Below are 13,644 nucleotides of genomic sequence, written 5' to 3'. Positions count from 1 at the left end.
CTAGATTATCTTTAACCTCCACTCTATCCTCAGTGTTAAGCGGCCCCACTTCTTCTTTCTTAGTTTTCTTCTTATTTATATGGCTATAGAACCTTTTACTATTGGTTTTAATTCCCTTTGCAAGGTCCAACTCTACTCGACTTTTAGCCTGTCTCACTTTATCCCTACATGTTCTGACCTCAATTAGGTAGCTTTCCTTGCTGATCCCTCCCATCTTCCACTCCCTGTATGCTTTCTGCTTCTTCTTAATCACCTCTCTAAGATGCTTGCTCATCCAGTTTTGGTCTACAACTCCTTCCTATGAATTTTTTCCCCTTTCTTGGGATACAGGCTTCCGATAGCTTCTGCCGCTTTGATTTAAAGTAATCCCAGGCCGCCTCTACCTTTAGATCCATAAGTTCTTCAGTCCAATCCACTTCCCTAACTAATTTCCTTAATTTTTGAAAGTCAGCCCTTTTGAAATCAAAAACCCTAGTTGCAGATTTATTTTTGTTAATCCTTCCATTTAGTTAGAACTGAATTAGCTCATGATCACTTGAGCCAAGATTGTCCCCTACAACCATTTCTTCTATGAGGTCCTCGTTACTCACCAAAATTAAATCTAAAATGGCATCCCCTCTAGTCGGTTCAGCAACTACTTGATGAAGGAATCCATCAGCTATTGCATCTAGGAAAATCTGAGCCCTATTATTATTACTAGCACTGGTCCTCCAGTCTATATTTGGGAAGTTAGTTTCCCATGATCACGCAGTTTCCATTAGTATTTACTTTATTAAAGACATTAAAAAGGGCTCTATCCATATCCAAATTAGATCCCGGAGGTCTATAGCACACCCCAAGCACTATTGTAGGAGAGGCTTTACTAGTTTTCTTCCCGAATGTAATTTTTGCCCAGATGGACTCTGTCTTATCCATTGCATCGCTTCTTATTTTTTTACATTCTACCTCATCATTGATATACAATGCTACTCCACCCCCTTTACCTTTGTTTCTGTCTTTTCTAAACAGCACATACCCTTCAATACCTGTAGTCCAGTCATGACTACTATTCCACCATGTTTCTGTTATCCCTATAATAGCTGTCTGTGCCACTGCCTGACTGGCTCACTGCCTTTATAGGACCTCTAGTCAGAAGCCCCACCCCCTAAGCAGGGCTCAGCTGCTCTCCCAGCACAAAGCCCCACCCCCTAATCAGGGCTCAGCTGCTCTCCCAGCACAAAGCCCCTACACACACACACACACATAGTAAAAATACCAAACTAAGTACAACTACCTTCTCCTCCAACAGAACTCCCACTCAAACTCCCCTGTTTACAGCTCTGTTTGCTAGCTCCTGTGCTGCTGCAACTGTCTGCAATATCAGTGAAAGACTCTCCAAATGGGTCTCCAGTTGCATTAACCACTGTTCCCATGTGTGTAACCTGGTGCCCCAATCAGGAATCTGCATGCATCATGAGATCCATTTTTACTTCGGTCGCATTTGTTAAAGATGTTGTCATCGCAGAAATCTGCAGGGCAGCGACCTGCGCCTCTGCCCATACTTTCAAGGAACACTACAATAATCACTCAAGACTCAGCCTCTGATGCCATCTTTGGCTACACAATACTGTTGTCAATAATAGACTGCACTCTGAAGCCCAGCCCTCCATGGGGGATACTGCTGTGAAGTCACCTACAGAGGATCACCTGTAGGGACACTACTCAAAGAGGAAGTTACTCATCTTGTGCAGTAATAATGGTTCTTCAAGATGTGTCCCTGTTCGTGCTATACAGCCCGCGCTCCTCCCTTCTACTTTGGAGTTCTTGATGAGGGGTTCTGCGGTAGAGAGGGAACTGAGGGTGGTTTTGCCCATGCAGTGCTAGATAACCATGAGGGAGGGCTCATGTGCAGGCAAAACAGACACTGCTACCTAAATTCTCTGATTAGGAGTGCAGATACACCCACAGTGGAGCACCCATAGAGATAAATCTCAAAGAACCATGGTTACTGCATGTAACTTCCTCCTCTGGCTTCTATCCCAGACTGTTGGTCAGTATGACTATTGGCTAGTCGGCATAGTAATAATTTTAACACTCTTCAGACATAGGTGATGCTTAGTTAAAGCCTTTGAATAGAAGATATTATGATGTTGATGGTGCTGTTTAATGGATTCAAGTTTGTACGATATTTGGACTGATACTATGTGTTAGAGGGCTTATTCCTTCACCCACTTACTTCCCTGGTCCTTCTCGCATGAACAGAGAGCAACAATACCCAAAATCCAAAGGTGCAAACTATTCAATGTTTGTTGGGTTGAACTTCCAACAAGCATGGTTCCAGTTTCCTTTCTTAGTGTCCCCCTTTCCAGCTCTGACACCACAGAGCCTTACCTGTGTCCCTATTCCCATTCCTGCCCTTAGCTAAGTATGATTCCAGTTTCCCTACCCCATTCCCTTTCCCATTTCCTCCCCCCCACACGCTTCCTGACTGACTGCAGCCTGTATCGTAAAACTTGAGTTCTGCTTAGCTATACCTTAACCAATCATTTTCCTGAAATTTAACTAATCAATCCTAACATATTGTAACATGATTATGTAACCAATTATATCCCATCACCTTAATTAGTTTATACCCAGCAAAATTAATTATACAGCAGACAGGAACAATCACAGAACCAGACAGAGATTATGCAGACAAACAATAGGGAAATGGGGTGTACGGTGATAGAACAAACAAATGCATCCGATGAAGTGAGCTGTAGCTCACGAAAGCTTATGCTCTAATAAATTTGTTAGTCTCTAAGGTGCCACAAGTACTCCTTTTCTTTTTGCGAATACAGACTAACACACCTGCTACTTTGAAACAGGAATGAGGATTTCACATCCCAGCTATTGATAAGTGAGTTCTTGCCAGACAGGATGCTAGCAAACTAAGTTTCCTTTTACATCTTCTAGGCACTTCCCTTTCTCTGGAGGCGATAGACATTATCAGGACAGGATTGTGTTCCTAACAGCTCAATAGCACCTTATTTCAATGTGACTAGGTTGGAATGTGAGGAGGTGACCGTTCGCTTCCCAGCTTATGGCTGCCTGTGCTGCTTAGCCAAAGGCCTTAGCCTAAGAACAGGGCCTCAGACTGTCACAGTAAGAGAAGGCCTTTACAACGGCAGACAGTGATTTTGATTCTTTTTTATACCTCTATAACTAGCTAAGTGATAAGAATAAACCTAAATTCTTGGAGTATAGGCCTTTACAGACAGACCTGAATATCTATATCCTAACACTATCCTGTTGCCCAGATCTACAGGACAAACAAAAGTGCTTTCTGAGCTGTTGTCAATTTTGCTTCCTTCCAGACAGGGTGCAATAGAGGACTTGTGGATGCGTTGAATATCTAGCACAACAGCTCTAGACTGCCAGTCATAGAAAAGGGTGGCTATGCATGTGCTTCTTCAGGAGTAGAGGAAGAAAAGGACCTGAGGGAGCAGCAGAACAACTGTTGGTCATTGTGGAAGGGGATTGGTCTAGCTGATGTCACTCATGCAAATAATGCCTTGGAAGAGTGGGATAGGGGACTACGAAGGAATGTTCTGCTGGGCTTACCTGATGCCAAGGCTTTTATCTGAATGTGTTGTCTGTTAGCACTTTGATTAGACATTTTTATCTGGGGAGGGGGAAAAGAGATTGAATCTGGGCTTTCAGCAACAATTTAATTTTCTAGCCAAGCCTGAGTAACTGTGTACCAATTCTTAGAGCCTTTCAGACATCATAGCTCAGAAAGTTTAGTTTGATTTGGTTTTAAGAGAGAGAATAAATCTTACAAGCTAAAGACCACAACTATATAGTACAAAGGTAGTTATTTTTTGCCAGAAAAGTGGTAGTTCAATTTGTCAGTCAACCCAAAGTATGCTGTGTCGTAAAATAAAATACAGTATGATTCCTTGTTGCTGGAAAGCACAATTTGATTTAACTTTAGCAGGAAGTTTTCCCTCTGTAATACTTCAAGGTGTGCGTGTTTGTTTAAAGCTTGTTAGCTAGTACCAGGGTCTAGCAAGTGAATTTGCAAATAAATCCTTGATTTATATACTATCTAGTCTGCCATTTTTGCACCAATTTCAATCCTATATAACCAAAAGATTTAAAAAACAACAACAACAAAAAATCCTCGAAATTTTTGAAAACTCTGGATATCCAAAAGGGGAAAGAGTGCTCTTTATTGTGTACTCTTGACATCCTGGTTTAATGGTGGCATTCATCAAATACTGAGATTTATAAAGCAAAAATTCAGTTCCTTAATACTGAATATTTTTGCTTTTCAGAGACTGTATCTTTAAAAGGCTTCATAACAAGTTTTGTTTTGGAGTTATCTGTAGTATATTACTTTTCGTGGTTAAATGGGCTTTTTAAACTTTTCTGATATCGTATTGGAAACTTAAGGCTCAATCTTATTTGCTAACTGAACTTTCTATTTGTACAACTTATGTTTGACTTTTATTTGACTTATACAATGTCCTTTGTCAGCATTTCTTATCCCCAAGTTAGCTCTTGGTAGGTTAGAGTGACCATTCTTTCCTCTTCTCTGGCCCATAAAATGTTGCCCTTTCTGGTTTTTTTTTGTTTTTGTTTTTTTTCCTCCTCCCTTTTCAATCTTCCTGATCTGCTCCATACCTCTTAGTTTTCCATGTTCCTAAGATTTCAGGAATCATTACTGACTGCTTGATTTCTGACCAGAATTGCAGGGTGCTCTGGTGTTTGTGTTAGTTGCTTGACTTGTTGATATCCTTGGAGGTAGACAGTTGGCAGATACTGGCTTCGACTTCCCACCCCATACTTGGAACTTGCCATTGTCTTTTAAAAGACTGTTCTAATTACTTGTTAGCATTATATTTTTTTAATATGGAAAACATATTTGATATCCAGCATTGCAACCTTAACTGTTCGTTCTTCTTGTTATAGACCGACACAAGTATTGGCCTCAGCTCATATCAACAGAAAAGGTAAGGTTGTGTTCAAGAGTAAGATATTCACTTTTAACAGATTCCCCACTGGGGAATTTGTGATTCTTGATGTAAAAAAAAAAAAAAATATTTTGTTTTTGTGCAAGATACTGTTAGAAGCTATTTTAAATCCAAATATTGTAATCTTTCATTTAGTATTCTGTTCAAATTTCATGTCTGCTATATGTCAATTATAGAAATTTTAGTTGGCTAATGTTTTAAATACTAAACATTCTAATGTGTAGTAAACATCCTGTTACCGAGCATCTCACTTCATGTATTCGGTAGAAGTGAGAAGGAAAGAACATCTTTGTATCCATGAAAAACAATTCAGTTAAGTCAGTTTTCTGTTGTGTAAGTGAACACCTCTGCCATTAGGAGATTCCTGTGTGTGTAACTCGGAAAGGAAGAAAAGGGTAACACCAAGTAGTAGTGTCATTAACATGGAAAATTTAGGCTGAATATCTTGGAGCATGTCTTAACAATTAGATTTCTTAGCTTGGGGAATAAAGTGGTGGAAGCCCAGTTGCTTACGACTCTTGCTGCTAGACTGAACAAAGGACAAATGTACATCAGGGAACAATTCTCCACAGCAGAGATGGGGCTTGACTGATTCTGCCTGTAGATTGTGTTCTGTTAAAGGTGACCTAGCAGGTGAAAGAGGTGTAGTCCCCTTTTTGCTGTTGTATGACGGTCAAAAGCCTGAAAAACTTTTTAAAGGTTTTCTTCTTATCAGTCCTGCTTTTTAAAGACTCTGTGGATTACTGGAGAACTTTATATAACTATGAAATGTGATTAATAGCAAAAAGTGGCTTATTCAAGCTGTTACATTTTAATAGTTATTTAACTCTTGAGAAACATTCAAGAGGAAAAAGGTGTCATTAAAGATTCAGCACCATTGCCCCTTCCATTAAAGGCTGAGAAAGTAGAGTCCAACCCATCTTTGACTTTTGGCGAGTTTTTTCCAGCTAAAACCAGAATGATATGCTTTAAAAGATTGGAGAAGTAATAATTAAAAAAAAGTGAACTTTTTGAGTGGGGTTGCAGGAATTACTTATAGGTTTTTTAATGCATTATGCCTTTTGTTTTTTTATGATCCTTTTTTATATGTGTATATTTGACTTTAGAACAGTGGACAACATAAATCCAGAAAAGGGCCATGCATGCAGTATTAAATACACTCCATAAAGCTTCCAAAAGGGGAAGCATGTGTTATAATCTTGTTTTAAATAGTGTTGATAAATAGATTACATAAATCTTCACATATATTTTGCTGTACAAAATTATAGCAACGGCCGCACACCTGGGTTGTGGGATGTAGGATTGCATTGTTCTGACTCACCAGTTCTATTCTTTCAAAGAACCTTATATGCATGTGTTGTCCATCTTTATATTTTAAAAGTTGCATCTTTGAAGCTACAAGGAAAACTTTTACTCAATTTGGCTAGGGAACAAATGGGGTGTCGGTAATAGGACTTTTCTCTTCCATGGTGTACTATTTATTCCTAAATGTCAGGGAGTACCCAGCAAATAAAAATGTACAGTGCAGGTAATTACATAATCATTTACAAATACCTATGGTCTGTCGTTAGCTTTCCCTCTTTACTCACCCTGGTCCACAGCCAACCCCTTCCTTGCCATCTTCCCCCTTGAATGGGGATTTAAGGGGACTATAAAGGGAGGATTGGCTCTTAATCATACCAGTCAGAGAAGCCTCAAACCCCACTGTTTCTGCTCCTTAAAGAATACCTCATTTAAATCCTTTACCAGTCCATTTTTTCTGATCATCCTATCCCTTCCCTATCGAATACCGGCACTGGACATCTGCCCCAACAAGGCACCAGCAATGAGTTGGTTCCCAGCATCTACTAATGCCCTTTTTAGTATTGGCCATAAGCGTGTCAGCTCCCAAATCTGACAGGTGGACCCCATCCCTCCCCCCCCCCGAATAATTCTGGTGCCCCATATGCTATGTCCAGACGAGAAATCACTGACACCCCCTCCCCCCAATGCCATGTATGAATTTGGCCATTTCCCTGTTCACATTCCTCCTAGCCTTGTTGACCCAAGGGAGCTTCACAGCTCTCCACCACACCCTGCATTGCAACATGTCCAGCAAAATAATTTTTATTCTTGGGAGAAGTTCCAGGGTCTGCCACAAGTCCCTCTTAGCTCTGAACATTAAGTCCACCCCTTTACACGTTCCCAAATCTGGGAACAATGTATGCCCTCACATCCTCCGCAGGGCAGGAGCTGGTCCCATAACATGCCTATTTTCCCTTGCTAGCTCAGGACTGCTTCACCGCTGAGGCCCAGCTGTGAATCTCCAGACAACTTGGAAGCCTGCCTATGTGGCCAGTAACCAATACTGTGCCTGCAGATCCACACTACCATCTGCCTGGCCCATCTACCAGCATCCAGAATGCAAATACAAAGGAAAATTGACATTGATTCTTCACCTGGGATCTCATGTACATTCTGTATGCTTCAAAATGTCAACACCCAATTGCCTGAATTGCTGTAGCTCCCAGGCCCATCTGGGTCACTGCTGTTGCTGTCCTGATCCTGAATGAGTGGGAACCAAATTCACATGCTGGAAGCCTCAACCTCATCAGTCCCTATCTTAAAACTTGAACAAACCAGTATATTGTGAGGAGACTCCCCTCATATGAACCAAGAAGGATCTGTCCATCCCTGGCCTTATTGCTGTGTATGCCCTCACACCCTCCAGAGGGCAGATCCACCCTGCCATAGAATAGCTTCCCCCTACCCGCCTTGATCCATCTTCATCCTCTTCAACATTAATGTCACTGATCATCCCTCCAAACATATAGCCCTCAGTTCCAAAACCCTTCCAGAAGAATCTCTACAGGACCCAGGTACTACTTCGCAGATCTTAAAAACTCCAAAAAACACTACCAGAAATGCCTCCTTGAACAAGGCCATCTCTTGCCCACAAAGATATATGGGCTCTAGGATCCACGCCAGATCCCTAAGTGTTATTAATAGTGGTGGGACAACATGTATCCTTTTTAGAGTTGGTGCTTCAAGACTACCCTGCTAGAAACCTCCAAACTAAAATCCCATAACAAGAATCGTGGTAACCATTCAGCTTACTGACAAATGTAAGGGCCAATAGGCAAGTGGAGATGGTTGATGAAACCAGTTGCTGGGTTGCTAACACCATGTGCTGTAGCACCCATTCCTGTGTAATGGGCCATATCAGTGACGGGCCCTCCTGCTCCTGAAATTGCACAAAATCATTAAAACTTCTCTCAGAGCTCCATAATGTTTGCAGAACCACTCATCTCTGTGCTACACTGACAGCCATCATGTGCCAAAGTTCTTTAGTGCCTGCAAATAAAATGACAGGTTTCAGAGTAGCAGCCGTGTTAGTCTGTATTCACAAAAAGAAAAGGAGTACTTGTGGCACCTTAGAGACTAACAAATTTATTAGAGCATAAGCTTTCGTGCATCCGATGAAGTGAGCTGTAGCTCACGAAAGCTTATGCTCTAATAAATTTGTTAGTCTCTAAGGTGCCACAAGTACTCCTTTTCTTTTTGCAAATAAAATGTCATCTAAGTAATGCACTACCTGCCATAAACCAGTTTCCCATATCACTGCCCAATGTAACATTGTACTAAGTTTCTCAAATGCTGAACAGGATTTGCCAAATCCCTGGGCATAGCTTTGTCAAATTGTCCTTTGAAAGAAATCCAAAAGGTTAAAGTCAGAACGATGCACCATCAGAAGTTGAAAAGAGAGATATCATACTTGGCCGTCAGTGGCCCTAGGCCACAATACCTAACCATGCACACAGTCTTTTCAATGGAAGAATAGTGCATGCAGTACCAGGCCTGGTCTGTTCCACTGTTAACTGAGCTACTACGTGGGTATGATAGTTGGTGAATTAAGCAATATCACCTGTCTTAGGGACCAAGCCTAAGGGAGAAGTTCTCATGGTATAAATATGTAGAGGGTTGAATGGCCCTGCTGCCCTATTCTTTAATTGTTGTGCAATCTTTTTCTTCACAAATATGACCCATTCCCACTAAGGGCTTCAAACTTTTGGCATCACATGACTTCTTTCACTGGTAAAGGAGATATTAAACCCTGCAGTAAACCCACCCCACAGATATGCCCTATCTGTCTTGTTTAGGGTAATCCCAAAGGAGCATCCTTATAAACCTCCATTTTAGCCATAGATCATGCTCCTGTCCAGCTCCCCATGTTCAGCTTGCCCCCCACCCTCCCCTGAATGTTGGCCCCTGTACCCTGCTCCTGCCCCCAGGGATCTGCAGGCAGCACCTGACTTATCCCCCATTCTGTTTCCTCACTGCAGCCTTCCCCAGCTGCTATGGCAATTGCAGGCTGTACAGGCCCCAAAGCATATTTTGCAAACATGCTGAAATTTCCAGATGCTACGAAACGCCTGCTTTCATTAAATGTCCAGCAAATGTCATTACAAGATTCAGGTCTCTGTCGGGCATGCTGTTGAATGAACAGGCCACTGTCAGTGTGGAAACGAAGCCTCATGACGTCATCCAATCTAACTACAGCATATGATATGGAATGTCCCACTGGATCCCAGATTGTGTTGCCACACTCAACCTAGTCCTAGTTAAACCAAGCCATGCCCCAAAAAGTAGTATGGTTTGATTTCTCCTGACCTCCTGTGAGGGAATGAGGGGTAAGTGACCACTCTCCTCTCCTTTAATTCCTCCCTCAAGGAAGAGTGGGCAAGTTCCCTGAACCCCATCAAATTCCCCCCTATAGATACCCATGCAGCATGGGACAGAAGAGGCTCACTTTCACACCCTGCTAGCTCCATCTGGTGCTGGTCACACTCGTTCCTGCCAACTTTGTTGCTCTCCAGTCCTGCAATCCGTTCATAATGCCATGCTGTCTGGAGTGGCTCACAGCTGACAGTGCCAACCTCAGTGCAGATTGTCAAAAATCAGGGCAGAAACCCAAGCTGGTTATATGTTCTTTAGTTAGATTTCACCAACCCAGTAACAAATGTGAATTCCTAAAGCACTAAAACAGTCTTATCATGGAGTCACAGATAGACTGGAATGCCCAAGGGGGGGACAATGTGATAGATGGTCACTTTACACCAAAAAGCACAACAATATTCTGGTTACTCCCAGTCCCAGTGGCCCAGCCACTTAACCCAGCTCAATTGTACTCAGATTTAAAACCAAAGACAATGCATAGCCAATCCTGTAATTAACTAAAGATTTATTAAGAAAAGAAATAATTATTTACAAGGTTAAAACTGGAGAGACGCATGCACAAATGAGTTAATTTTAGATTTAAAAAGATAATAGAAACTTCTATAATCCACTCTGTCCTATATGTAAGCATGGGCATCTCTTTTATGTTTAGGAATCTTTGCTCCTCAGTATCCAGACAGCATACAGATCCCAGTTTCTCTTTGTCCAGGGATTGTTAGCCCCTTCAGCCCAGAAAGCAAGCTGATGGCATAGTTCATGCACAGACCTCCTCTTCTTGGAGGGAGTGAGGAATGCAATCAGCAAGGTTTCTGTCCTGTGACACTACACAATGCCTCCTTTGCCTTCAGTGGGTCATCTTGTGTGCAGGATGAGCACTTTACCCTAACTAATGCTTCTTTTCCTGGCTGGTGTGAGTTACACCGACAGAGGTTTAAAATGCAAACACACAATATAACTTTATACCATGGGATACAGATATAAGTAGGATTAATACATGCAGCATTCCATAAGCATTCCATAAAATCTGAGCACATTCTTATAACACTGATGCCTAACTATACTAGGTGAGCTGGACTGGTTTCCAGCAATGCATTTGTCAGTGTTTAGTGAGGCCCTGGGCCTTGGCATGAGCTGGCTCCTGGTCTGCCAGCATCACGTATGTCCTGGCTCTGGGACAACCCACTACACTTAGTAAGCTTCACAGTGCTGAACAATTTTGGAAGCAACTACCTGGATGATTTGAATCAATTCTGTTAGCACCCCCACACCCAAATGCAGCTAGTTCACTACTTGGAATGTTTGCTTCTCCAGGATGCACATTACTTCCCGTGGGAGGGGAATCCATTTGGTAGGTAGACAGACCACTCTGGGATCTGCCAACCCCAGTCATGGGTCCTCGTGCAGCTAGGAGCCCACCATCTAGGATTCCCACAGCCTCTCGAACACCACTCCATCCCCCCTGAGCTGGGTTTGGAACTCCCCTCCCCTGTCTTCTCTAACACGCCTGCTATGGCCACCCTGTCCCCATCTCCTCCTACACCTCACTAGTCGGCTAAAGCCCCACACTGATGTGTTTTGAAATTCTCTCCTCTTCCCCATCTGCTACGATATGCCTGCTTTTGCTGCTGGTCCTTGCTCCTCCCTGTTCTCACTGGTCTGGTGTGGCTCCCAGCTGAGTGAGAAACTCCCTCCTCCTCCTTCTCCCTCTCCCCTCTGTTACCAAATGCCTACTGCTACCGCTGTGGGCTACAAGTGGCCGGCTGTTCGTGCCCCTCCTTCCCTGTTCTCACCAGTGTGCTGCCTCATGGCTCCATGAGAGAGCAGTTTTGTGTGCTGCTGTTCCTGCTGCGCTGCCTGGACCAAGTAATAGAGGGCTTTTCCTGCACCATCATGGACCTAAATATTCTCCCCTCTCTTCTGGTCACCAGGCTGGGGGAGATGGATCAGTATAACAAAGCTGATTTGGTCTGAAGCTGCCACAGCAAGTCACTCTCTGGTTATCTAGCCCTTAAATGGACAAACCAGACAACAGCCCCCACAATTTAATGTGTGGCAAGGTCATTGCACTGCCATACTGACTGTTGCTAACTTATTTATGCTAATTTGTTGTTAAGAAGATGTGTCGTTTCCCTCTGTGCATATTTTATTCCACTGTTCAGCTGTCCACTTGCCTTATCTCAATCCCCATGTTGATTCTCTGTGTAAACTACATATAAGCACACAATCTTTCTCTATTTAATGTTCCTCAAATTGTCTGTTTAAAAATAATTAGTTGCCTTTTCTGATCCTAGCAATGGGATGTTGGTCAGTATGTATTCGGCTTTAATTGCATGGGTTAAACTTTGTTTCTCTTGTTATGAAAATGTTTTGAAAATTACTGACCTTCCTTTCAGTTCTTTAATGAAAAGATTTTTATGTATAGAATCAGCAAGATAAAAAGCTGCTTTGTTTCTTTCCTCATGCAGACAACTCATTTTGTATTGTTTTGAGTTTGGCTTTTGGGAACCACACCTGTATGAATCACATTACAGATCTTCATAAAGCAGTAAGAACTGGCCAAAATTAAACTGCAAAAGCATAAAACAGATTAATATTAACTAACCTTTAATTGGGCTGTTTTATACTAAAAACAGAATAATAATCTGAATTAAGATAAATTTTCTTCATAGCCTGTCTATCATGTATAGATATTACAGGCATCCACAGTCAATTTCAACTTTAATTCAACTTTTTTATTCTTTTATGAATTTGTTCTGACTTGAATTTATTTTATTTTATTATTTATTAAAAGGGACTTAGTCACCCCATGAACTGATTACTAATGGCAAGGTTCTGAAAATGTTTACCACATAACTAATCAGCAGTAGCCTATTGTACAGTTTTTAGATGTGAATCCTGATAGTGCTGGCTGCCTATGTGGTAACCATTGGGACAAAAGTTTTACTAAAAATCCTTGGGTATAGTGGCCAGAAAAGAATGGTGTGTGAGTTTGTATGCATACAGTTTTTTAATGCCTTTTAAACAACCTGGAATGGGCTAAGAGGCATTAGAAGTACAGGACATAATGCACAGTTATGGACAGATGGTGCACAAGTTCCTTAAGCAGCACTGCCAATGCACTTGAGTCTTGACCTTACACCCCCTCTTCTTAGTTTTTTGCCTCTTGAATATTCATTAATGAGGCTACGATTTAGTCACAGGTATTTTTAATAAAAGTCATGGACCCGTCATAGGCAATAAACAAAAATTCATGGCCTGTGACTTGCCCATGATTTATACTATAAATACCCCTAACTAAATCTGTGGGGGTGAGGGGGGCGCTGCTGCTGGTGGGGGGTAGCCTACTACTGGTGGGAGGTGCCCCAGGGAGCTGCTGCTGGGGGGGAGGGGGCGGCGGCACCAGCTGCTGAGGACTGCTAGGAAGCAGCTGCTCCAGCCACCGCAGCACTGCTGCTGAGGGCCACCAAGCAGCGGCTGCTCTGGCCACCTCCAGGACCACTGCTCAGGCAGTCCCGGGGCCAGCTGCACCTACGGCTGTTGGGGCTGCACCTACAGCCCCAGTAGTGGTCAATGCGACTGGCTGCCCCCTGGGACTGCCCGCCCCAGGTGTGGCTGGCTGCCCGGGAAGTCCTGGGGTCAGCCACACTGGCTGTCGCAGAAGTCACGGAGGTTGTGGAAAGTCACAGAGTCCACGTCTTCTGCGACCTCTGTGACAAACACAGAGCCCTATTCATTAACTAGTGTGCAGTACTGAGGAAGCCATCCTGATTCCTTTTCACACAGTGCTCCACAAACTTCCCAATAGGTCCAGATCTCATGAAAATTGCAAGTTGTAAATTGTCCTTAATGAAAATTCAAATTCCAGTATGCATATTCCTAGCATAATTTTTGGTTTGCTTCAAAGCAGTTTTTGATAATACACCTGTCATGC

General features: G+C 42.6%; 1 protein-coding gene across 4 annotated transcripts in view; it reads left to right on the top strand.

Annotated features, from left to right (window-relative positions):
- The window catches only part of TMEM131 (transmembrane protein 131), a 185,955-nt gene that overhangs the window by 55,476 nt on the left and 116,835 nt on the right, over nucleotides 1-13,644 (top strand). For all 4 annotated transcript variants that reach the window (XM_043490813.1, XM_043490874.1, XM_043490845.1 and 1 more), the window contains exon 3: nucleotides 4,936-4,976. In XM_043490813.1, the coding sequence (XP_043346748.1) occupies nucleotides 4,936-4,976 (41 nt within the window). The remainder of the gene's footprint in view (nucleotides 1-4,935; nucleotides 4,977-13,644) is intronic.

The sequence above is a fragment of the Dermochelys coriacea genome, chromosome 1 (genome assembly GCF_009764565.3).
Source record: "Dermochelys coriacea isolate rDerCor1 chromosome 1, rDerCor1.pri.v4, whole genome shotgun sequence".
Taxonomy (NCBI): domain Eukaryota; kingdom Metazoa; phylum Chordata; order Testudines; family Dermochelyidae; genus Dermochelys; species Dermochelys coriacea.
The sequence above is the reverse complement of the archived record's forward strand: the minus strand, read 5'-3'. Positions and strand labels throughout refer to the sequence as shown.